This window comes from Hemiscyllium ocellatum, chromosome 11 (assembly GCF_020745735.1).
Source record: "Hemiscyllium ocellatum isolate sHemOce1 chromosome 11, sHemOce1.pat.X.cur, whole genome shotgun sequence".
Lineage (NCBI taxonomy): Eukaryota > Metazoa > Chordata > Chondrichthyes > Orectolobiformes > Hemiscylliidae > Hemiscyllium > Hemiscyllium ocellatum.
In genome coordinates, this window is record NC_083411.1 from 68,320,230 (window position 1) to 68,344,071 (window position 23,842).

Consider the following 23,842-nt stretch of genomic DNA (forward strand, 5'->3'; position numbering starts at 1 on the left):
GAAAGCAACATTTTGGGTCCAGTGACCATTCTTCGGAACTGCAACAAGCCAAATCCTAATAGCAATTGTTCTCTATTCTTCTTTTGAGGACAATCTGCTATTCAAAGTTCAATTCTCAATGCCAACCCAAAGTTCCAATCGAAAAATTAGAAAAGTAAATAAAAGTAACAAACAGAGCCTATTTCAATGCAATCACAGAATCTTTACTTTTGGAATTTCTTTTAATATCCAGAAAGTCTAAGCTCTTGGACTATTGTCAACTTTCTCCACTTCCAATACTACAAAATGTTCACTCACCCCTTTCAATTCTTATCTAGTGTTGTCCAATTTCCTGTACCACAGAAACGCAGTTGCTTTCCATTTCTTTCCTAAAGCAGCACCTGTCTTGCCCTAGCCACACGAATAATTCCATTTCTTCAAACTAATATTATTTGCAAAGAAGAGGAGGCAAATATAGTGTTTAAATACCACTAATTGAACAATTTGGCGGAAAAAGGTAGTAGCAACTTGTAATTACTTCACAGTTTCATCTCCCGAACAATTTTAAACATGAAAATACATATTCCACCTAGTGGCAGGCAAGTTATCTACTCCGAGTAAAGTGATTGAGAGTGTAGCATTGAAGAGGACTGCCTAAGTTTAAAGCAGCAGGCCAACCCCAGTTTCGATCTTTGCCTATAACCCCCTCTTTCACAGTCAGCTTCCTTTGTTTCATTCAGTAACGTGCTTCCAAAACAGTGTCACTTTTATTGTATTGGGGGAGGGGAGGAGACAGAAGAAAGAGCATTAGAGCTTAAGGATGAACACGGGGCCAACTCCCGCTCCTTTTTAAAATTTCTGTTCTTAGCACTACGATGAATTAATTCAAAGAGAGGTCCAGCTTTGTGTGTTGGGGTTGGGAGGGAAATATAGAGAGAGCAGATTGTCACGTGACTCGGCTCCACCAGAGACACTCTCTGCACAACCTCACGACTTTTCCACGAGCGTCAAACATCGTAAATAAACACACAAGTAAACATCGCGACGACGTGCAAATCAACAACACCCCTTTCCGCATTCTCCCCCCCGGCCAAGATAACAATCGAGCCTCAGGGTACTCCAACTACACCCCGTTGTCAGGCCAGGTTAGGGAAGGACGGCCGTTACCAGGGAGGGGAGGCGGGACTTCCGGCTTGGCGCCGTTGCCATGGCTAGGAAGATGGATGGAGGGAGGGAGCGGGCCAGGTGGGGGAAACTGGGTGAATTCCCATTCGCGCCTGCGCATCTCGCTCCTGTTCCCCGCCGAGCCTGGGCAGAGGGCGGGCGTCGATTGGTTCCTGTCGCCTCGCACGTCATGATCATGAGAGCAGGTGCGATTGGACGGGTCTGATTTTATTGTCTGGCTCGGAGAGCTGGAGAAATCTGCTGAATTGATATTCTTCTGATTTTTTACAGGGCTTCAAGGTACGCGCGGCTGATTTTACCGTGAATTCAACTGAATTTAGAAGGATTTCTCTCGCCCACTGCCTCCTCTCCTCCCCTGCCGGGCTGCGGTGGTGAACAGGAGGCAGCGGGGTGCGATTTGTTTTGTTATTTTAGAAAGTGGCTAAAGTTGCCGTGGTTAGCGTGGCCTGGCTTGGCCCTGCCCGGCCGGGCCCGGCCCTCCCTCCCCAGCGGCTGGTAGGTCATCCCCGTGAATTGAAGTACTCCCCACTTCAGACTTCCCAGTTCAGAGTCATCGCACGGCCGCCCGCAAACTTTCCGTTAGCAGAGAGAGGCGGGTTGGCGTGGGGGAGGGGGGAAATCAACTCTCCTCTGTCCCCGAACCGTCCCGCCAACGGCACCTACTCGATTACCCGCCCACTTCCCACTCCAACCCTGCGGACACTCTTTCCAATCCACCCTGTCCTGGTGGATGGGGCAGGCGGGCGGAGAGAACACACACACACAGCTTGCAGGATTTCACTAGAATGGCCCAGGCGCTGCTGACTCCACTCATGCGCACTTACTGTAATCTGGCTGGCTTCATTCACTTTGGGAGGGTGGGCACTTTGTACAATTTTGCTGTAACCACAGCCAAGTCCTTAGAATACATACGCAGCACACTGTATATTAGTTTCACACTAAAGTAGCCCGCTTCCATGCACCATCCCATCTAATATGCTGTAAATTAACAAGTGCTACACTTTAACTGAAATGTAACACCATAAACTGTACATCCGATGCCATATCTAAAATGAATTTTGTCTGATGTAAATACAATATGTCAGGCAACACAGTATGTTCTAATAGTATAACCTATTATATTATAGACCCCCCCCATTTAAAATGTAACCTAATGTGTAATATTACAATTGTTCAAAATCAACTGCAGCTAACAAGGATAATTTAAAATAACATTGCAATTGACTATTACATAAATCATAGAATGTATTTTGTACATAAAAGTGCAGTTTAACACCCATGTAAAGTGCAGTGCAATTAAATATAACTTGGCACACTATGTATTACAGTTTAGAAGCCAACAATGTAATTTAACAAATTTAGAATTACAAGCTTGACATAATTTAAGACAGCGCAATATAATTTAACATGCAGTACTGCTATCCAATTCAATGCAGTGCTGCATGGTTTATTGTGTAACACCAAATTTGATTACTCTTAAGTCTTTTGGTTCTCCAAACCCACTTTTGCTACTTATCTGACTTATGTACTGTAGTTACTAAAAATCTTAAATAAGTTAGTGTTTATTTGTTAATCATTGTATGAAAACTATATTTTAAAGAAAGTAATTGTGGTGCATACCAATAGAAGATATCACTAGAGAGTTTGCAGCAACTATTTTTAAACTTGTGGGAAAGAGCTCTATGAATATTTTGCATAATGTTTTTGAAATGAGAAGGTCAAGTTTGTTTGAAGTATTTGGATTTGTTATGTCATTTTCTCATGTCAAAGTAAAGGAAAACTTGCCTGTCAGTCTGTTCAGTTTGTCATGCACTTCTCTGCTTTTAGAGCAGGAAAGTTTACTGTTTAGTTTTTACTACTTGGTAAATTAGCTGTCCTTTGCTTTTTTTTGAATCTTTTTCTTACCAGTAAAATAACTTTGGGTCTAACCTTTAAATTGTTTCAAAACATTTTTGAACCGCTTGCAGTGCTAAATATTGTTTGGCATTTTAAAACAAAACAGAAAATACAGTCAGTTGCAAGTTATAGTCACTTACCTCTTTATTCCCTCCCTGCTAACTTTCTGGTTGCAGTGATAGACCCATAATGCTCTTAGATAGGGAGTTCCAGGAGTTTGATTTATATATTTTCAGAGTATCTGTTTTATGTGGTAGAATAAGTGTCGATAAACAGAGGACACATCTAATATAACTGGCAAAGAAAAAGGACGTGGAATGTTTTTATTCAGTAATCCATGGAAATTTGAATGCAATTTGATATTATGGTGATGAATATAAATTCATGAATAAACTTCAAAATGGAACTGGATAAATACATGAAGGGAATAACTGAATTTTTCTTTCTGGATTGAAAGAATGGTGCAATGCAGGAGAGAACCAATAATTTTAAGATGATTTAGATGGCATCATAGATTTCCTTTCTTTAGTCCTTACTAATAAATTCTGAAGTTACTTATGTTGCTCTTCACTGATGATTTACCCAAATCAGTTAATTCATTAAAACTTTAATATCGTGTCATCTCAATATGTGCAGTCTTTACACTAACAGCTTGCAGCCATATAGTAGATATTGCAGTAGTTCTAAAATCACTTCATGAGACATTATCAAACGAAATTTGACACTAAGCTACAAAAGGAGATCCACAGACATGTGACCAAATCTTTTCAGAAAGATTAGTTTTAAGAGAGGAGAGAGAAGTGGGGTAGTAGGAGAGCCCACACCTTGGGGCTGAAGTATCAAAAATAACTATTCAAATGGTAGAATACTTAAAAATCTCAGGTATGCTGAGATTTTGTTTTGGGGCTCAGGAGGTTTCAAACATAGGGAGGGGCAAAGCCATGGAAGGACTTGAAAGGATGAGAATTTTATTGCCATGAGCCTGTTGCACCTAGAGCCATTGTACGTTAGTAAGGGGTGAGAGGAGAATAGGGTTTGTTGGGAGTTATAGTTGCTGTGAAATATTTATCCACATTTATACAGAGTAAATTAGCCTGTTATGTGTACAGCCAAGTAGAAAATGAGGAATAGGAAGTGTGTTCTGCAGTTTCAACTTGTAATCACTGATAATGCCAAGTCATCTTTTGTGCACTGAAAACATTTGAATTAAGGAATATGAATTAAACTGTATGAATTGTCAGTTTGTTCAGTAACTTAAGTGGATGGCTGACTATACATTGCATCCTTTGACAATTATAAATTATTCACATACTATTCTTTGAATATATGGTATAAATGCAACAGAAGTAGCTGTTTTGTACTTGTCTATTTGTATTCTGGAGATTTAATTATTAAACTATAAATAGAAGCTTTACATGTTAAAATGCTAATTGAAAATTTATATATTATTGACTTGGTGTTGATTATTAATGTTGCTTGATTAACATTGTTAATTTGCCTGGTATCTTTGAGCTATTTATTTGTTGAGGCATTTAAGAAATTATAACCTCCAAGGCAGAATCGTGAGATATGTTTGCGTTCATGTTGTGATTTATGATCTATCGGATGCTTTGGTGTGGAAGTTGATTGTGTTAATGATAAAACTTGTAGTGCTCAACACAGTTACTGTGTAAAACTCACTGCAGCTTTAGATGTTTGCACATGCCTAGTAAAACACACTAATTTGAACGTGCTGTGAGTGATACCCTGTTTGTCCATCGAATGCACTGTTGCAGTTTTTGCAGATGCGTCAGCACAGAAACCAGTGATTTGACCTGAACACTTTATACCCAATTCCAGCTGGAAATGATTGGTCATGTTACAACATGTTGAGATGGAGGATTACTGTGGTTTTTAATGCTGGACTTGGTCATAATTGTTGCTGAATAGTATCTCTGGTTCTGAAAACCTCATTCTGGAAGTCCAGGATGTCATTATTTCTATTCCATGGTAAATTCCATAGATTTTTAAATTAATAACATTTATTTTGTTTTTAATATATCACCTATATTAATCACATGTAACCCAAACTTTATGCTATTTTCCAAGTTAATTTAAAAAGGGAAATTTTTTTTTTTTAAAAACTCTTCTATATTTGAGAATGCTTCAGTCTGATTGAAGTCCTCAAATAACCAATATCCTTGAATGCCACAGATTACATACAGATGATGCCAAATTGAAAATGATGTTTTAATAGGGAAATTCAACCACTCAAAGGTGACTAGATCTAGAGGACAAGTTTCTTCATCAACAAATGCCCTTCCTTTCCCCAGTGAACAGAAAACTTGGGTCATTGTCTCAAAGTTTGCAGGGTGATAAGACAACTATACCAAATATGGTATGGTCTATTACCTAAAGGAACATGTCATAGTAAGTTGAAAATGCAGTTGCAACAACCAAAAGAGTGACATACTGACTTGCACTTTGCCACAGTAATTGAGCAATAAGAATAATTGTATTTTCTTTGGCAGGGCCTTGGGAAAAGTCCATTTCTTTAAATAAAAGAACACAATCTCTTCCTCAACATGGGTGCAAATATGCTGTTACCATTCAATCATACCTTTTGAAATGTTGAAAATTACTCCTTTTGAAGAAACCAGTTGTATTTTTTGTATTTAAAAACCACTGGTTTCACCTCCAGCTGAGGAACCGTGCAGTGCGAGGTGGAGGAGCAGTCTTGTCTTACAAAGTTATCTTCGATCGAATGTGACAGGAGGGTCGGGAGCCAATGAGAATGGGGGATTGTCCGCAGGTATGATTGAATTGTTACAAAATGTGACCAGGTAAACTTGATAGTGTTTGAAGAAATTTGTTAATCAGAGTAGATCAAAGATTAATCTGGGCTGTCTTGATCCATACCAAGTCACCTAGCACTTAAAAATTTTATAATTACACTATTCACAATGGCTTGTTCCCTAAAACCTGAAATATAGACATTTCTGGAAGCTAGAAATGTGGGCAGTATTTCAGCTGACTTAAAAAAAAGTCATCAATCAGTAATATATCCAACAGCAATAAACCTTCTTTCTGTTAACTTTAACTGTATTTATACAACAGTTGCTGTATTGATATAAAGATTGATAACTAAGTGATCTATACCATAATGTTGGCATTGTTGCAAATCAGTTTGCTTCACTTTGATGCCACAGTACAGTGGAAATACAGCCCATGATGCAATGATTGGACACTCTAAATTTTTCTTTTTTACTTTCATCAAATGAAGGACATTACTGCAGCAGATGTTTAATTTCAGGTACCTTGTTCTAGTAAAATTCCATAAGAACACAAGAACCATAAGCTTCCGTAGGCTATCAGTTCCTCGAGCATTCTCTGTCATTTGCTAAAATCATAGCTGATCTGATTGTGACCTTTATTTTGCTGTTTATCTCCCAAATCTCTTGACTCCCTTGTTAGTCAAGAATTGATGTAACTCACCCTGAAAATATTCAATGGCCCTGCCTCCACACAGTTCTCTAAGTCAGGGGATGCAGTATGCATGGGGAAAGGGAGGAAGAAAAGGGTGATTCCATAATTACCTGGGAAGATTAGTTTTTAGAAATGGATGTAAAGCCAGATTATGCAGTATTTACTTTTTATGTTGGAAAACATAATAGTGTTTCCTATTATTAATAAAACACTAAGTCAAATTGCTTTCATGAAAAGGTAATAGTGATGAGGGGGTGGCTGTGACATGATAAATTCTGTCTCCTTTGCATAGATGCAACATGTCACAGAGTCCTAAGGATATACAGCATGGAAACATATCTTTTGGTCTGACTTGTCCATACCAACCAGATATCCTCAGTTAATCTGGTCCCATTTTCCTCTTAAACCCTTCCTATTCATATGTCAAAAAGTGTGGCGCTGGAAAAGCACAGCTTCATCTCCTGATGAGGAGGCTCTGCTCGAAACGTCAACTTTCTTGCCCCTCAGATGCTGCCTGACTGGCTAGCTTCTCCAGTGCACACGTTTTGACTCTGATCTCCAGCATCTGCAGTCAATACTTTCTTCTTCCTATTCATATACTCATCCATATACCTTTTAAATATTGTAATTGTAGCAGCCTCCTCCACTTCCTCTGGCAGTTCATTCCATACATGCACCACACATGAACATGTGAAAATGTTGCCCCTAAGGTTTCCTTTAAATCTTTCTCCTCTCAACTTAAACCTACTCCCTCTAGCTTTGGGCTTCCCCATCCTGCAGAAAAGACTTTGTCTATTCATCCCATCCATGCCCCTCATGATTTTATAAACCTCAGCCTCTGAAGTTCCAGGGTAATTAGCCTCAGCCTCGCCTGAAAGCTAAAACTTGCTACCCCGGCAACATCCTTGTAAACTTTTTCTGAACTCTTTCTAGTTTCACAACATCTTTCCTATAACAGGCAGACAAGAATCTGTACGCAGTATTCTAAACCGGCCGAACCAATGTCGGATACAGCCGCAACATGCCTCCCAACTGCTGTATTCAACACACCGACCAATAATGGCAAGCATACCAAACGCCGCCTTCACTCTCCTATCTACCTGTGAAACTACACTCCAAGGTCTCTTTGTTCAGCAATACGCCCCAGGACCTTACCATTAAGTGTATAAGTTCTGCCCTGATTTGCCTTTCCAAAATGTAAAACCTTAATTTATCTAAATTAAACTCCAACTGCCTCTCTTTGGCCCATCTGATTAAGATCCTGTTGTGCTGAGGTTACCTTCGCTGTCCACTGCACATCCAATTTTGGTGTCATCTGCAAACTTACTAACTGTATAGTAAGCTAGTGAGAACTGCAGATGCTGGAGAGTCAGAGTGGATGAAGAGTTGAGCTGGAAAAAGCACAGCAAGTCAAGCAGCAGAGGGGAAAGGGAGCCAGTGTTTCAGATCAGAACCTTGATAGTTCCGATATGAAACATCGACTCCCCTTCTCCTTTTGACCTGCTGTGCTTTTTCCAGCTCAACTCTTTATCCCAACTTACCAACCATATCTCCTATATTCACATCCAAATCACTTGTATAAATAAGGAAAGGCAGTATACCCAGCACTGATTCTTGTGGCCTACTAGTGTCACAGGCTTCCAGTCTGAAAAGCAACCCTCCTCAGTGCACTCTCTTGTCTGCTACCTTTTAAGCCAGTTCTGTATCCAATAGTTAGTTCTTCCTGTATTCCGTGTGATCTAATCTTGCTAACCATGAGAAACTTTGTTGAATGGCTTATTGAAGTCCATATATTGAAGTCTTTTGTTGTATGGTTTTATGCCCGTATCCAAGAATTTCAGTTCAAGGTGGACTACTTGAAGAGAAGTAAAGATCAAAAAGAGTTGACAAGATTGGGCTTCTAATTATAATTAAAGATAATTTCATAATTGAACATTAATTTCAAAAGTACAGTTAATTTACAATTTTCTTTCCTTCAGAAATTTGACAGATTTCTTTATTTGGATTTTAAAATAGTCGCTAATTGTTGAAGAATTGGAATCATTTGACACTAACTCCTAATAATAAACAGTTGTCTTAGTAATATAGAACTTGTGTATTTTAATATAGAAAAGATGCATTTTGTTGAGATTTTTCACCTTGCACTCATCAATTCACAAGCATAAGGGAAACCAATATTTAAATTGTATAAGAGGGGGAGTGAAAAGGAATGTCTCTCTGGAATGCAGATAGGGGTGGGAGGGAAGTCTATCCCTGGTGGTGGGGTCTCTTTGTAGGTGGCAGAAATGGCGGAGGGTGATGCCATATATGTGGAGGTTAGTGGGGTGGAAGGTGAGGACTACAGGGTTCTGTCCTTGTAGCGATTGGAGGGGTCAGGTTCAAGGGTAGAGTTGCAGGAAGTGGAGGAAATGCACTGGAGGGCATTATCAACCACGTGAGAGGGGAATTTCGAAGGAGGAGGCCATCTGGAAAGTTCTGTGGTGGAATTGGTCCACCTGGGAGCAGATACAGTGGAGGCGGAGGAACTGGGAATAAGGGATAGTATTTTTACAGGAGGCAGGGTCAAAGGAGGTGTAGTCCAGGTAGCTGTAAGAGTCAGTGGGTTAGAAGTAGATGTCCATAGAATCGTACAGCGTGGAAACAGACCCTTCGGTCCAACTCGTCCATGCCAACCAGATATCCAAACCCAAACTAATCCCACCTGCCAGCACCTGGCCCATATCCCTCCAATCCCTTCCTATTCATATACCCATCCAAATGCCTCTTAAATGTTGCAATTGTACCAGGCTCCACCACTTCCTCTGGCAGCTTATTCCATACCCAAGCCACCCTCTGTGAAAAAGTTGACCTTAGATCTCTTTTATATCTTTTTTCCCCCCCCCTCACCCTAAACCTATGCCTTCTAGTTCTGGATTCCGTGACCCCAGAGAAAATGTTTTGCCTATTTACCCTATCCATGCCCCTCATAAATTTTCTAAATCTCTGAGGTCACCCCTCAGCCTCCAACGCTCCAGGGAAAACAGCCCCAGCCTGTTCAGCCTCTCCCTTTAGTTCAAATCCTCCAACCCTGGCGACATCCTTGTAAATCTTTTCTTAACCCTTTCAAGTTTCACAACATCTTTCCGATAAGAAGGAGACCAGATTTGCACGCAGTATTCCAACAGTGGTCTAACCAATGTCCCGTACAGCAGCAACATGACCTTCCAACTCCTGTACTCAATACTCTGACCAACAAAGGAAAGCATACCAAATGCCACCTTCACTATCCTATCTACCTGCGACTCCACTTTCAAGGAGCTATAAACCTGCACTCCGAGGTCTCTTTGTTCAGCAACACTCCCTAGGACCTTACCATTAAGTGTATAAATCCTGCAAAGATTTGCTTTCCCAAAATGCAGCACCTCACACTTATTTGAATTAAACTCCATCTGGCACATCTCAGTCCATTGGCCCATCTGGTCCAGATCCTGTTATAATCTGAGGTAACCCTCGTCGCTGTCCACTACACCTCCCAATTTTGGTGTCATCTGCAAACTTACTAACTGTACTCTTATGCTTGCATCCAAATCATTTATGTAAATAACAAAAAGTAGAGGACCCAGCACTGATCCTTGTGGCACTCCACTGGTCACAGGTCTCCAGTCTGAAAAACAACAATCCACCCTCTGTCTTCTACCTTTGAGCCAGTTCTGTATCCAAATGGCTAGTTCTCCCTGTATTCCATGAGATCTAACCTTGCAAATCAGTCTCCCATGAGGAACCTTGTCGAACACCTTACTGAAATCCATATATATCACATCTACCGCTCTGCCCTCGTCAATCCTATTTGTTACTACTTCAAAAATCTCAATCAAGTGTGTGAGACTTGATTTCCCCCGCACAAAGCCTTGTTGACTATCCCTAATTAGTCCTTGCCTTTCCAAGTACATGTACATCCTGTCCCTCAGGATTCCCTCCAACAACTTGCCCTCCACTGACGTCAGGCTCATTGGTCTATAGTTCCTTGGCTTGTCCTTACCACCCTTCTTAAACAGTGGCACCACATTTGCCAACCTCCTGTCTTCAGGCTCCTCACCTGTGACTATCAATGATACAAAATCTCAGCAAGAGTCCCAGCAATTACTTCTCTAGCTTCCCACAGAGTTCTCAGGTGCACCTGATCAGGTCCCGGATATCTATCCACCTTTTATGCGTTTCAAGACATCCAGCACTTCCTCCTCTGTAATATGGACATTTTGCAAGATGTCTCCATCTATTTCCCTACAGTCTATATCTTCCATAACCTTTTCTACAGTAAGCACTGATGCAAAATACTCATTTAGTATCTTCCCCCATTTTCTGCAGTTCCGCACAAAGACCGTCTTGCTGATCTTTGAGGGGCCATATTCTCTCCCTAGCTACCCTTTTGTCCTTAGTGTATTTGTAAAAATCCTTTGGATTCTCCTTAATTCTAGTTGGCCATGTTGAATCAGTCGCTGGAAATGGAAAAGGAGAGATCCAGGAAGGGGAGGGAGGTGTCTGAGATGGTCTGGTAAATTTGAGGTCTGGGTGGAAAGTGTTTGTGAAGTTGATGAACTGGTCAACCTCCTCGTGGGAGCATAAGTTGGCATTGATACCATCATCGATGTAGCGGAGGAAAAGGTGGGAAATGGTGCCGGCGTAGCTGGCTAAGATTTTAAACTGTTCCATGTATCTGATGAAGAGGTAGGCATAGCTGGGGCCCATGCAGAGGCAGATGGCTACCCTTTTGATCTGGAGGATGTGGGAGGATTCAAAGGAGAATTCCCTCTGACTCACCAACTCATCTTCCACCACAAGAAATGCAAAACCTGCACCCACACTGACCCCTCACCTCCGCCCAAGGCCCCAGATGATCCTTCAACATCCGACAGAGATTTGTACTGACACACACACATCACCTACCATGTTCGTTGCTCGTGACGTGGTCTCCTCTGCATTGAGGAGACAGGATGCAAACTTGCGGAATGTTTCAGAGAACGCCTCTAGGACACCCGCGCCAAACAAACCCACCACCCTGTGGCCAAACATTTTAACTCTCACTCCAAGAAGGATGTGCAAGTCCTGGGCCTCTAATTGGGTCTTTGATATCTCTAGGGACGCTTGTGTATAAACATACAATATGAATCCCGCAGAGAGTTTCTAGTTCTATGAAAGATTTGTAGGATCAGATCCAAAATAGTTTTGGTGGGCTGAATGATTTGCTCTGCTGTATGACTTTGCGTACATTAGGTGGAAGATCTGTAGAATTTCAATTCCTCATGACCAAATTCTGCCTCATTTCCAACAAAGTATCAGACTTTTTGTATACCAACTAACTAACTTGTTTTGACTGCAGCTCAGTGGGGACACTGTGAGATGCCGGTGTTTGTGGCCTATTCAAGGATCCCAAGTGTAGAATTTAGACTGACACTTCATTGTAATACTGAGTGGGTGCAACACCGCCTGAGGTACTTTGGCATATTGAGCCATGTTACCCTCTCAGATGGACATTAAATACTACATGTTATGGAACAGAAAGCAGGAGAGTTCTCCCTGATGTCCTTGTCAATATCTGCCCTTTGACCATTGCCACTGCAACAGATTATCTACTCATTTCTCACTGCTGGTTTTGTGGCCTTGCTGAATGCAAAGCAAACAATTTTCAACGTAGCCCTGGCTACACCTCCAAATATTGATTTGGCTATAAGCTGCTTTGGGATTTTCTGAGGTTGTTTATAAAAAAGAAGTGCAGCCAGCATCTGGATGGAGGGGGGTTGGGGTGAAAAAGAGTAAGAACAATAGTGGTAGGAGCCTAAATACAACGGGAAGATCGGTGTACCTGCTGTTGTCTACAAACTCCAGGATTGTGTATTGCCTCCTTGGAGCCAAGGTAAAATATATCACTGTATGGTTGCATAGCATTCTGAAGGGGGAGGTCAAGCAGATGGAGGCCATGGTTCATGTTGGTTGTCAACGACAGAAGCAGAAAGACTGATTGGGTCCTTCAACAGACTTTGGGAGGACCAGGAGGCAGATTGTAAAGCAAGGCACCAAAGATTATTCCTGGTGCCATTTGCTAGTGAGTATGTAAATAAATAGGTACAGCAGGTGATTACATGACTGAAGAGTGGTTGTAGGAGGTAGAGCTTGAGATTCCATGATCACTTTTCACTGGTTTTAATTCTGGGACAGATGGAACCTATGTAAGTCAGGGAAGTTAATTCTGAATATTAGAAGGAACAGCATCTTTGCAGAAGGCAAAGGTTTACTGGTGCTGTTAGTGGAGGTTTAAAGTAATTTGACAGGGGGTAAGATGTTGAGTGGAGGTGAAATAGGAAGTCATGCTTGAACAAATGTTGAAGAAAATCAAGTCTGTGTGGAAGGCAGAACATCATTTAGGCAAATTAAGGCACAAAGGAGCATGTCAAAGCTGGATGAAAGGAGTATTGGAGTTGAGGGCACTGATTAACACATTAGGTATTTTTGCTATCACAGACATAGTTGAGGTTAGGGGCAGAAGTGGCAGTTTAGTGTTCAAGGGTGCAGAATCTTCAGGCAAGGCAAGAGAAGGGTTTGTTTTATAGAAAATAGTGTTGCACTATTGATTAAGCAGATAATGATTTCACTGTGCTATGCGGCAGTGTTCCTTTGGGGCAGCTAAGTGATTAGCACTGTTCCCTCGTAGCATTAGGAACCCAGGTTCGATTCCAGCCTCGGGCGACATTCTCCCTGTGTCTGTGTGGGTTTCCTCCCACAATCCAAAGATGTGCAGGTTGGGTGACTTGGCCATGCTAAATTGCCCATAGCGTTCAGGGATGTGTAGGTTAGGTGCATTAGTCATGGCAAATGTAGAGTAATAAAGGAGGGGAATGGATCTGGGTGGGATACTCTTGAAGAATCAGTTTGGACTTGTTGGGCCAAATGGCCTGGTTCCACACTGTAGGGATTCTATGATCTAGGAATTATTGCAAGAGGAGATGATATATTGGGTTCTTCAATTGAGGTCATATGCTGAGAATATAAAAGCTTGTGTGATTTCATTCTAGAAATGTGAACATTGCTATATGATTGACTTTTACTGGCTAGCTATACTTCACAGTGAAGGTGCTAACTGCCCATCTTCTAGAACTGCTTCAGTTTGTGGTACAGTTGTATTGCATGGATCTACCAAAACAAATTGCATTAAATAAAACTTCGAGTTAGCCAAGGCAGCTCCTTGGCATACCATTATTGCCAATGTACAACCTATGTCAGAAAAAAATGAAAAGTGATGCAGCAAATATATGAAAAATGCCTATATTTTTCAATTTATTTACACCTTGCAATAGCCTGACTTCATACAGTAAAGGGCATTTTAAAAGTTGCAAGCTTGCTCCTGGAAAAACTTGGTAATCTTTTTCTGTTTCATGCGCTATCTTTTGAATGAACGTGATACAGTCCATTTTGCTATCAGTGCAGTGAAATATCTCGTGAGTTTTTGTGTTGCTGTGCAAAATCTCGAGTTTGTATGACCTTTGCAGCTCCGCCTAGGCAAATAAGCAGGTGAGTAGCTGGGCATCCTTCGGATACTTCAGGGTTATTTGACTACTTGGTTGAAAATGTATAGCATTTGCAGTTACCTCCTTTGTCAGTTCCATTGTGCAGCATATGCTCTTTTCCAACTTAATGTAAGTTTCCATGCTTATCTCTGCTGAAATTTCCATCCTAGCCTCTTGCAGGTGAGGGAAAAGCCTTTGTCGTTGGGCTGGTTGGCATCACTCCATTGCTCTTTGGTCTTGACATCTTGTGCAGTCCTATCTTGTTTGAACCCAGCATTGTGGAACCGGTCAGTGATTTTGGCTTCTGACACCATCTTCCATGCCACCTTCTTCATGTAAATGGCTAGCAGAACAGTTGGGTTTCACTCCGGCTTTTTGTTGATGGCCCTGATAACCGAGATTTGCTGCTGACGATTTATAGGTTCCTATTCACCCCAGACTTTTTGGCTGGAGCTTAGCCATGGTGTTGGGAAGCAAGAATGTCAGCTTGTCTCTTTTGAGGCTAGCTATGACAGCATGTGCAGCACAATTTCTGGAATGATGATAATTATCTGTCTCCATTGTTCCATTTTGTCCACTTGCCGGAGAAACATCTCACATGCTAGAATTCGTCTGAGGATTCTATTAGCTTCTTACTATGTTGCTAGCAACTTGATCTTCACAACCAATGTCGTTTCCTGTTTTCCTTCACCAGAAGTGGCAGCTTTTTGGTTCTAGTCATGTTGTCACAGACCGTAACAGTGCTGTAAACCTTACTTCATTTTCCACCATTTCATGTTGCATTATTCACCATTAAGGAACTATTTGGTAAAAGACAGCAGAACAATCCTGTTTTATCCAAATTTAAAAATGCTCTTTTCTGCATTCTCATTTGGGGTGTGGGCAAGACTATATTGCAGCCAATGATCAATGGTATAACTGTTTCGCGCCCTCATTCTCTAGTTTATTAACTTAGGCTTCTGGCTTGCTAGCTCAGTAACCTTCAAAGTTATGTATCTGGCTGCTGACAATGTTAAAACAATTATTCTGTGGCCTTATACACGGTTGTGGATTCAATTGCCTGGATGGTATCTTCAGCATTTGTCATTGCAAAGTCAGATTTGCACTACCTACCAAGGCTTTCCTGTACACTGAGTCAGGAAGCAGTCATGCATTACATCGACTAATTCAGGCTCTCACTTGAATTTATATTGGCAGTGTTCATGCACCATACAGCATACAGCCTTTCTTTTTCAAACCTATCTTGTGCATTGTTGTTTACCTTGAGTACCATTTTTAAGGTAAAAATACATCAGTTTTAACAACTGTATACCTTTTGACAGACTATGGGATCATGCTTCTTTAACCTCACAGGTGTCCCTGACAAACAGCTATTTTTAAAAGCTGACGTCAGATCCACATGCTAATTGTGCTGAATCAGATGTCTTTTCTCAATGCTGGAATGTAGCCGACAGGCAGTCAGTCAAAGAAATTGCTTCCGATACTGTGAATTTTTTCAAAAAGGAACTTCTTTCTGATTCTTGGCAGTGACTATATTTGTGCCATTTATACTTTTCTGAGACTTGATCACTACTGACTTAAATAATTATCAGTTATAAATACAAATAAACTATCTCATAAGACCAACAAAATGAAATTCTGTCTCAAATCCAGTAGATTTACATTGGGGCTTCTGTCTTTTGTGCATATCATTTTTTTTGTCAGGAGATGCTGATGTTGATAGTTATTTTGTAGCAGAATGGCAGCCAGAAAGTACTGTATGAATTTGCCAGCAGTTCACATTGTAGGCATCCACATAGAAACATCACAACAGAAAATAAAGGTTCTACAGCCAGAACCTTCAGCGACCACAACACTGATGCTGCATTTGTGTATCTCACAATCACATTCTCTGGGTTGCTGGTTTGAATTGTTATTAATTTGTGATTCATCTTAATGAAACAGATGTCAACAAACACAGATGGCACATTAAACTATCAGCCCTTTGAATGGATATAAAAGATTACACTGCACTCATCAGAGTAGGGGCGAATGTTTTTCTGGTTTCCAGTCCAACATTTTTCCCTCAACTAAATCATCACAACAGTTTGCTTGGAAATTCTTGTTGACATTTATGACATTGCCAAAAGCCTATTAACTGTTATATTTTGCTTGCAAGTTTGTTGAGGCTTTTTCAGTGATAAGTAATATTCAGCCTACTTTTTGTAAAATATTCTGAATATTTCTACAGATGAATATTTATATAAAGAAAATCTGTGCTTATATTTGTTATACAACAGGAGTGAGCAATTATTCAACTTTAAGTGTTTTCAATAATTGAGATGCTAGGTTCCCCCTAGCATTTCTAGTTTCATCTAAATATTCTTTTTGGAGAAAATGTATAGCAAAAGAAAAAAATGAATGCAACACCAACAGGTGCATAGTTTTTAAACTTAAGTATCTGTTCTGTTTTAATAACCGTGACACAATTGCATATATTTTGAATACTTTAATTATTAAAAGTTTCATAATGTAAAATTTTAAAGTTGGATTGATTTGGAAGATGTTGAATGCATGTAGAGTAGTCTTCGATGAAGAGATGGAGTTGGAGGGGAGGCGGAATCCAGAGGTACATCAGCATCAGAGAATTTTTAAAGCTTGCAGTTTTAACATCTAGAAGGGTGAGTGAGTGTTTTGTTAGTGTTGACTGACTGTGATGAAGAATAAAATGGAACTGAGGACAAGGAGATTGAGATGGTGTGAGCCTGTGCTGATGGGGGGAGCAATTAGAAATATATTTGTGGCAATGCGTGACTGAGCGTGGATCTTGATCCCCCCCCCCCCCAAAGAAGTTTATTTGACTTGAAACATTTAATCTGTTTCTATCTCCTGAATGCTGACAGATCTTCTGAGGTTTTCCAACACTTTTTAGATGTTGAGATTTGAGTAGAAATTGTACATATATGGCAGAAGTGAACTAATTTGCATTGATAGTAGGAGATACTCGACTAAATTCCATTTTTGGTTTCAGCCATGGATCATGACTTTGATTTTGACCGTCCAGTTTGCAATATCTAGACTGATATGAGTAGTTTTAACTTTGTATTGATGCTCTGACATGAAGCTATTCAATGGTCTCAAGGAAACAAAATAACATGAAATGAAATGGTTAAATTTAGCAGTACATAATAGAGATGGTTGGGTAGTTTTAAATTGTGCTTTCTATAAATGAGTAGATAGGACTGGGCGTTAAATGGCTTTGTGCATTTGTGTTCAATATTTTCTGCAGCTTTTCTCCTACTTTCTACTTTCACGCATTGAGTGACTGTAATCTGGAATGTGCTGCCTTGAAAAGATATTGGAGAAGGTGCAATCATGGCTTTCAAAATAGAATTGGATTCATACGTGAAAGGGGAAAAGAAATGCAGAACTTATGTTGGCTGGGTGGTGATTTAGTGGAATTAGCTAACTTGTTGCAGCAAACCAGTGCTACCTCACTGACCCAATGGTCTCTTTTATACATACAGGTGGCAAAAAGTTAAAATGACATTTTACAATATTCATTTATTTGGAAAACATCTTAAGCTAAGTAATTTTCTTTGTATTTCTCAGTTGCAAAGGTATCATATATTAAAGTGCAACTTCAACATCCTGCTGAGAAATATAGCTATTGATAAGGATGGAAATACCTTTTAAAATGCAAATTCTTGTGTCCATTCAATGAGAAATGCTGAGTCTCAAAATTAATTGTATTAAAAATGGAACTCTTAAGAAAATTGTTTGAAAGATGGAGGGACAAGAAACAATCGATGAGCTAAAAAGTTCCATGTTTGTGTATTATATTTTCAGTATTTAACTGGGTGAAATTTCTGCTCCTCTAGTAGTGGATGTTAGGTAGGTGGTCTGATAAGTTAACAAGAGAGTTCAAGAGAAGCAGAAAATAGAGGAATGCTGAAGAGTTGGAATGCATAATTGGGAGGACAGAGATACTAAAAATGGAGAAATGAATGCAGATCTACGATAGAAGAAAATTCAGGAGGAGTAAGGAGAAAAGCAAAAGCGTGAATAGGTTGAATGGACTGGAGTCTGGAACAGGAGCCCAGATACAGAATAGGAACAGGGAAAACAGAAGTTATAGAGGACCACTTAGATTTTAAAAAATGTAAAAGTGTGATGGTAATAGATAATATGAAGTAAATGATAATCGGAAGTAATCCCAATTTTAAACGTGGAGAACCTTGATAGCGTAATGCCAACTCAGGAGTTCAATAAGTGTGAAAAATCAACAAAATGCTATCAAGTATTTGATAGGTGGAGTAAGTATAACCCAGAGCAATGAAAAAATTTTATAAAATATTTGTCCAAGGGATGCCAATGTCACCTACTTCTCGTCCTTCCGCAGAAAGTTGTGGTCCCAACGCAGAATAGTTGTTAATCCCGAGGGACAGAACCACCATCCATGGATAATTAGAAATGTTAAAGATTTTTTAAAAAATTGTGCAAAGGTGGGTGGCAAGTCAAGAAGCTGGACAGAAAGATTTTTAAATAAAGCAAAAAAAAACCTAAAATGTTAACAGAGGTAGAAGTTCGAATCTGAGAGAAAGCTATGCAGAAATGTAATAACTGATCTTAAGAATTTCTCTGAATATTTAAAGAAAATTAAACGCAGTGAACATTGGTCCTAAAGAATGTGAGACCGGAGAATTACAGGAAAATAAGAAAATGGAAGATGCAATAAAATGGTACATTAGTCTTCATTGTAGAGGATATACGTGTCGTCAGTTCCTAAAAAAAAAGACATCCCTGTGTAACAGTGACTACATTATGATTCGAATTTTACATCTTTTGGAAAGGCACAAGATTCTGTTTGAAATTCAAACCCTAAATGAGGACAGCTACATAGGCATGAAAGCTAAGCAAGCTGTGATGAACTAGAATACAGTACTAGGTTCGGGATAGATGAATAAAGACACAGTGGCAGATATTTAAGAGCATATTTAAGAATATCAGAATAAATCTGTTTCTATATAAAGATAAATTATAAAGGAGAATTACTATCATGGTCAACTAAAGAAGTTAAAGAAACTATCAAGATTAAGGAAGAAGCTGCACAACCCATAATTGTGCAAAAATGAGTGGAAGGCCAAATGATTGGTAAGAATATAAAAAAAACAAAAATGACAGAAATGTTAAAGAGGCAATAGAAATGAGAGTATGACAAGAAGCTAGCTCGGCATGTAGAAATAGACAGCAAGAGTTTCTGCAGGATTTTGTGAAGTGAGTATTTATGTAGAGTTTGCACATTCTCCCTGTGTTTGCGTGGGTTTCCTTCCACAATCCAAAGATGTGCGGGTCAGGTGAATTGAACATGCTAAATTGCCCGTAGAGTTAGGTGAAGGGGTAAATGTAGGGGTCTGGGTGGGTTGCGCTTCGGCGGGTCGGTGTGCACTTGTTGGGCCGAAGGGCCTGTTTCCACACTGTAAGTAATCTAATCTTTAAAAAAAACCTGGAGTGAGAATGGTGCGTTAATAGTAGGTAATATGGTAATAGTAATGAAATGCACAAATATTTTGCATTTGTTTTTGCTGCACAGGATGCCAAAACACCCAGCAATAGAAGGATCTTCAGGTGACAAGTCTCCAGGTGCTAATGGGCCTCCTTGTCAGGTCTTAAAATAGGATGCTTGTGCTAATTGAGACATTAGTATTCATTTCCCAAATTTTCCTAGATTCATGAAAAATTCAATCAGACTGGAAAGTAGCAAATGTGAGTTCTGTATTTCAGAGGAGGTGGAGGCAGCAAACAAAACACTAAACCAGTTAACTTGGCTTCTGTCGTTAGAAGGAATTGGAATCAATAATCAAAGATTATAATTTGTGCACTTCAGAAAACTCGTCAAAGGGAAATTATGCTTAACCAATTATTTGGCATTCTTTGAAAGAGGAAGTTGAATTGTGAATAAAAGCAAGCCTGTAGATATACTGTACATGCAGTCCCCAAATTATGAATGCTCATATTTATGGATGCAATCGCATACAGAGGTGTAATTTTAAAGACTCGGTATACAAACATTTCCTGTACTTATGGCTGTTTTACATTCTGTTCTGACTTGTGTACAAATCAACTTGTAAAAGGACTTCATAACAGAACCATTTGTACCTGCATTTGTATTTCCAGACACATGAGGTGTGACGTTGATGTTTACTGTGTAATGAAAGCTCACGGTGCTGTATTAGCATAGAAGATTAGTTGAGTGTGTATAAATTGGTCTTTGTCTGTTTTAGCAGGATGTAGCAAGTGAAGTCCTACAGGTGCTCTGGACTCCACTTTGTACAATTTACATCGATCACCTGGGTGAGCCTAGCAAAGGCATCGTAGCTAAATCTGCAGACACAATAACATAGCCAGGAAAATATGCTGTGAAGAAGAGTCAGGAAGGTTGCAGATACATAGATTGAATAATTGGGCAAGAAATCTGGCATATTGAGTATGACATAGGAAAATGTGTGATTGTTCACTTTGGCAGGAAGAATGAAAAAGCATAGTGTTACTCCAGTGGCACATGACTGCAGAAATCTGTGGTTCTGAGGGATTCAAGTGTTCATAGTGGATCAATTAAAACATTTCTGTGCAGAGTACAGCACCCGTCAGGAAGGCTAATGGTCTGCTCACCTTTTTGTTATGAGAGAACCTGAACATGGAAGTAATCATGTATTGCATCAGTTATCCAAGTTATTGATGAGATCATGTTTTAAATACAGTGTGCACTTTTGGTTTCCTTATTTAAGAAGCTTTGTAAATACCTTGGAGGTTTACTACATTAATAGCCCTGTATGGATTGTATTATGGAGATAAGCTGGACATGTTTCCACTGGAGCTTAAGAGTGAAGAGTGACTTGATTGAAGCTTGTCAGATCCTGAATGGTCTTCACAAGGTACATGTGGAAGTAATTTTATTTATGGGTCAGTCCAGAACGAGGCTCACTGTTTTCAAATTCGATTTGTCCTTTGGCAGAGTTGAGAATTTTTTTTCAGTGAAGGTTATGTGACTTTGGGACTCTGCTCCTCAGAACATGGCAGAGATGGTGCTTATAAATATTTTTATGATGTAGGTAGGTTATTGGTGTTTGTTTCTAGACAAAGGAAATCAAAGGTTTAGGGTGTAGGTTTGCTCGCTGAGCTGTAGGTTTGATATCCAGATGTTTCATTACCTGGTTAGGTAACATCATCAGTGGTGACCTCCAAGTGAAGCAAAGCTGTTGTCTCCTGTTTTCTATTTATATCTTTCTCCTGGATGGGGTACCTGGGGTTTGTGGTCATGTCATTTCCTGTTTGTTTTTGGAGGGGTTGATAGATGGTATCTAGATCTATGTGTTTGCTTATGGCGTTGTGGTTGGAGTGCCAGGCCTCTAGGAATTCTCTGGCATGTCTTTGCATACCCTGTTCCAGGATAAATGTGTTGTCCCAGATGAAATGGAGCTTTTTTTCATCCATGTGTAGAGCTACGAGGGAGAGAGGGTCGTGTTTTTTTGTGGCTAGCTCAAGTATCCTGTTGGCTAACTTTCTTCCTGTTTGTCCTACGTAGTGTTTGTGGCAGTCCTAGCATGGAATTTTGTAGACGACGTTGAGTTTGTCCATGGGTTGTACTTGGTCTTTTAAATTTGTTAGTTTTTGTTTGAGAGTGTTGGTGGGTTTGTGTGCTACTAGGATTCTGAGGGGTCTCCGTAGTCTGGCTGTCATTTCTGAAACTTCTTTGATGTATGGTAAGGTGGTTAGGGTTTCTGGCTGTGTTTGGTCTGCTTGCCGTGGTTTGTTCTTGAGGAATCTGCAGACTGTGTATTTTTTGAGTATCCGTTCTTCTTGAATACATTGTATAGATGGTTCTCCTCTGTTTTCCAAAGTTCGTCTGTGCTGCAGTGTGTGGTGACTCATTGGAATAGTGTTCTGATAAAGCTTTGTTTGTGCGTGTTGGGATGCTTGCTGGTGTAGTTGAGTATTTGGTCAGTGTTTGTCGGTTTTCTGTATACACTCACTGGTCGGCTCACAGCCTTCCTGAACCGAAGGACTACATAGAGAAAGCCAATGCACTACTCGCAGACACCAGCACCGATCAACAGGTGGTGCTAGACCCAACCCCACAACCACGAAACAAAATTACATATCTCCTAAGAAAATTCCACAATCCTGGACAATTAAACAAGACGGAATTCCAGAAAATGAAACCAGACGGGACCAACACCCCACGATTCTACGGACTACCAAAAATCCATAAGCCAGGAGCCTCTCTCAGACCCATAGTCTCACTACCCAGAACTCCAACTTACAGACTGGCTAAAGAACTACACGCAAGACTGAGATACCTTGTAGAAGAGTCACAGCACTCCAACCACACCACCCAGGAATTCCTAAAAATCATCAAAAACACCAAAATAGAGGAAGACGAAGCAATGATCTCATTCGACGTAACAGCACTGTTCACCTCCATCAACATTGACCTGGCAAAGGAAACACTTACCACACTTTTAAAAGAGACCATCATACACACCCCAACCACCATCAGTCACATTACCAACGAAAACATCATGAAGCTAGTGGACCTGTGCCTCACCACCTACTTCATCTTCAACAACATAATCTACAAACAAACCAACAGCACACCCATGGGATCTCCGCTATCAGGATTCAGAGCAAAAGTGGTAATGCAAAGATGAGAACAAACAGCCCTACCAACCATCAAACCAAAAATCTGGGTCCGCTATGTAGATGACACCTTTGTCATCACAAAACGAAACAAGATAGAAAAGACATTTAACATCATCAACAACACCCTCACAGGCATAAAGTTCACCAAGGAGGAAGAAACCGACAAAAAACTCTCATTTCTGGACGTCACAGTCAAAAGAAAGGACAACTGAGAACTACAAATGTGCGTATTCAGAAAACCGACAAACACTGACCAAATACTCAACTACACCAGCAACCATCCCAACACACACAAACAAAGCTTTATCAGAACACTATTCCAATGAGCCACCACACACTGCAGCACAGACGAACTTTGGAAAACAGAGGAGAACCATCTATACAACGTATTCAACAAGAATGGATACTCAAAAAATACAGTCTGCAGATTCCTCAGAACAAACCATGACAAGCAGACCAAACACAGCCAGAAACCCTAACCACCTTATCATACATCAAAGAAGTTTCAGAAATGACAGCCAGACTACTGAGACCCTCAGAATCCTAGTAGCACACAAACCCACCAGCACTCTCAAACAAAAACTAACAAATTTAAAAGACCCAGTACAACCCATGGACAAAACCAACGTCATCTATAAAATTCCATGCAAGGACTGCCACAAACACTACTTAGGACAAATAGGAAGAAAGTTAGCCACCAGGATACACTAACACCAGTTAGCCACAAAAAGACACGATCCTCTCTCCCTTGTAGCCCTACACATGGATGAAAAAAACCCGACATTTCTGGGATAACACATCTATCCTGGGACAGACTATGCAAAGACATGCCAGAGAATTCCGAGAGGCCTGGCACTCCAACCACAACACCATAAGCAAGCACATAGATCTAGTTACCAACTATCAACCCCTCCGAAAATGAACAGGAAATGACATCACTACAAACCCCAGGAACCCCATCCAGGAGAAAGATATAAATAGGAAGCAGGAGACCGCAGCTTCGCTTCACTTGGAGGTCGCCACTGATGATGTTACCTAGCCAGGTAATGAAACGTCTGGATATCAAACCTACAGCTCAGCAAGCAAACCTACACCCT

At 40.3% G+C, this 23,842-nt stretch overlaps 1 protein-coding gene across 6 annotated transcripts in view; it reads left to right on the forward strand.

Annotated features, from left to right (window-relative positions):
* The first annotated feature begins 1,354 nt into the window (after positions 1–1,354).
* hdx (highly divergent homeobox) overlaps positions 1,355–23,842 on the forward strand; it is a 90,463-nt gene continuing 67,975 nt past the window's right edge. For 4 of the 6 annotated variants that reach the window (XM_060832169.1, XM_060832171.1, XM_060832173.1 and 1 more), the window contains exons 1-2: positions 1,355–1,443; positions 5,741–5,851. In XM_060832169.1, coding sequence (XP_060688152.1) covers positions 5,828–5,851 — 24 coding nt within the window. In that variant the 5' untranslated portion in view covers positions 1,355–1,443; positions 5,741–5,827. The remainder of the gene's footprint in view (positions 1,444–5,740; positions 5,852–23,842) is intronic. The other 2 variants (XM_060832170.1, XM_060832174.1) reach the window with 1 other exon arrangement.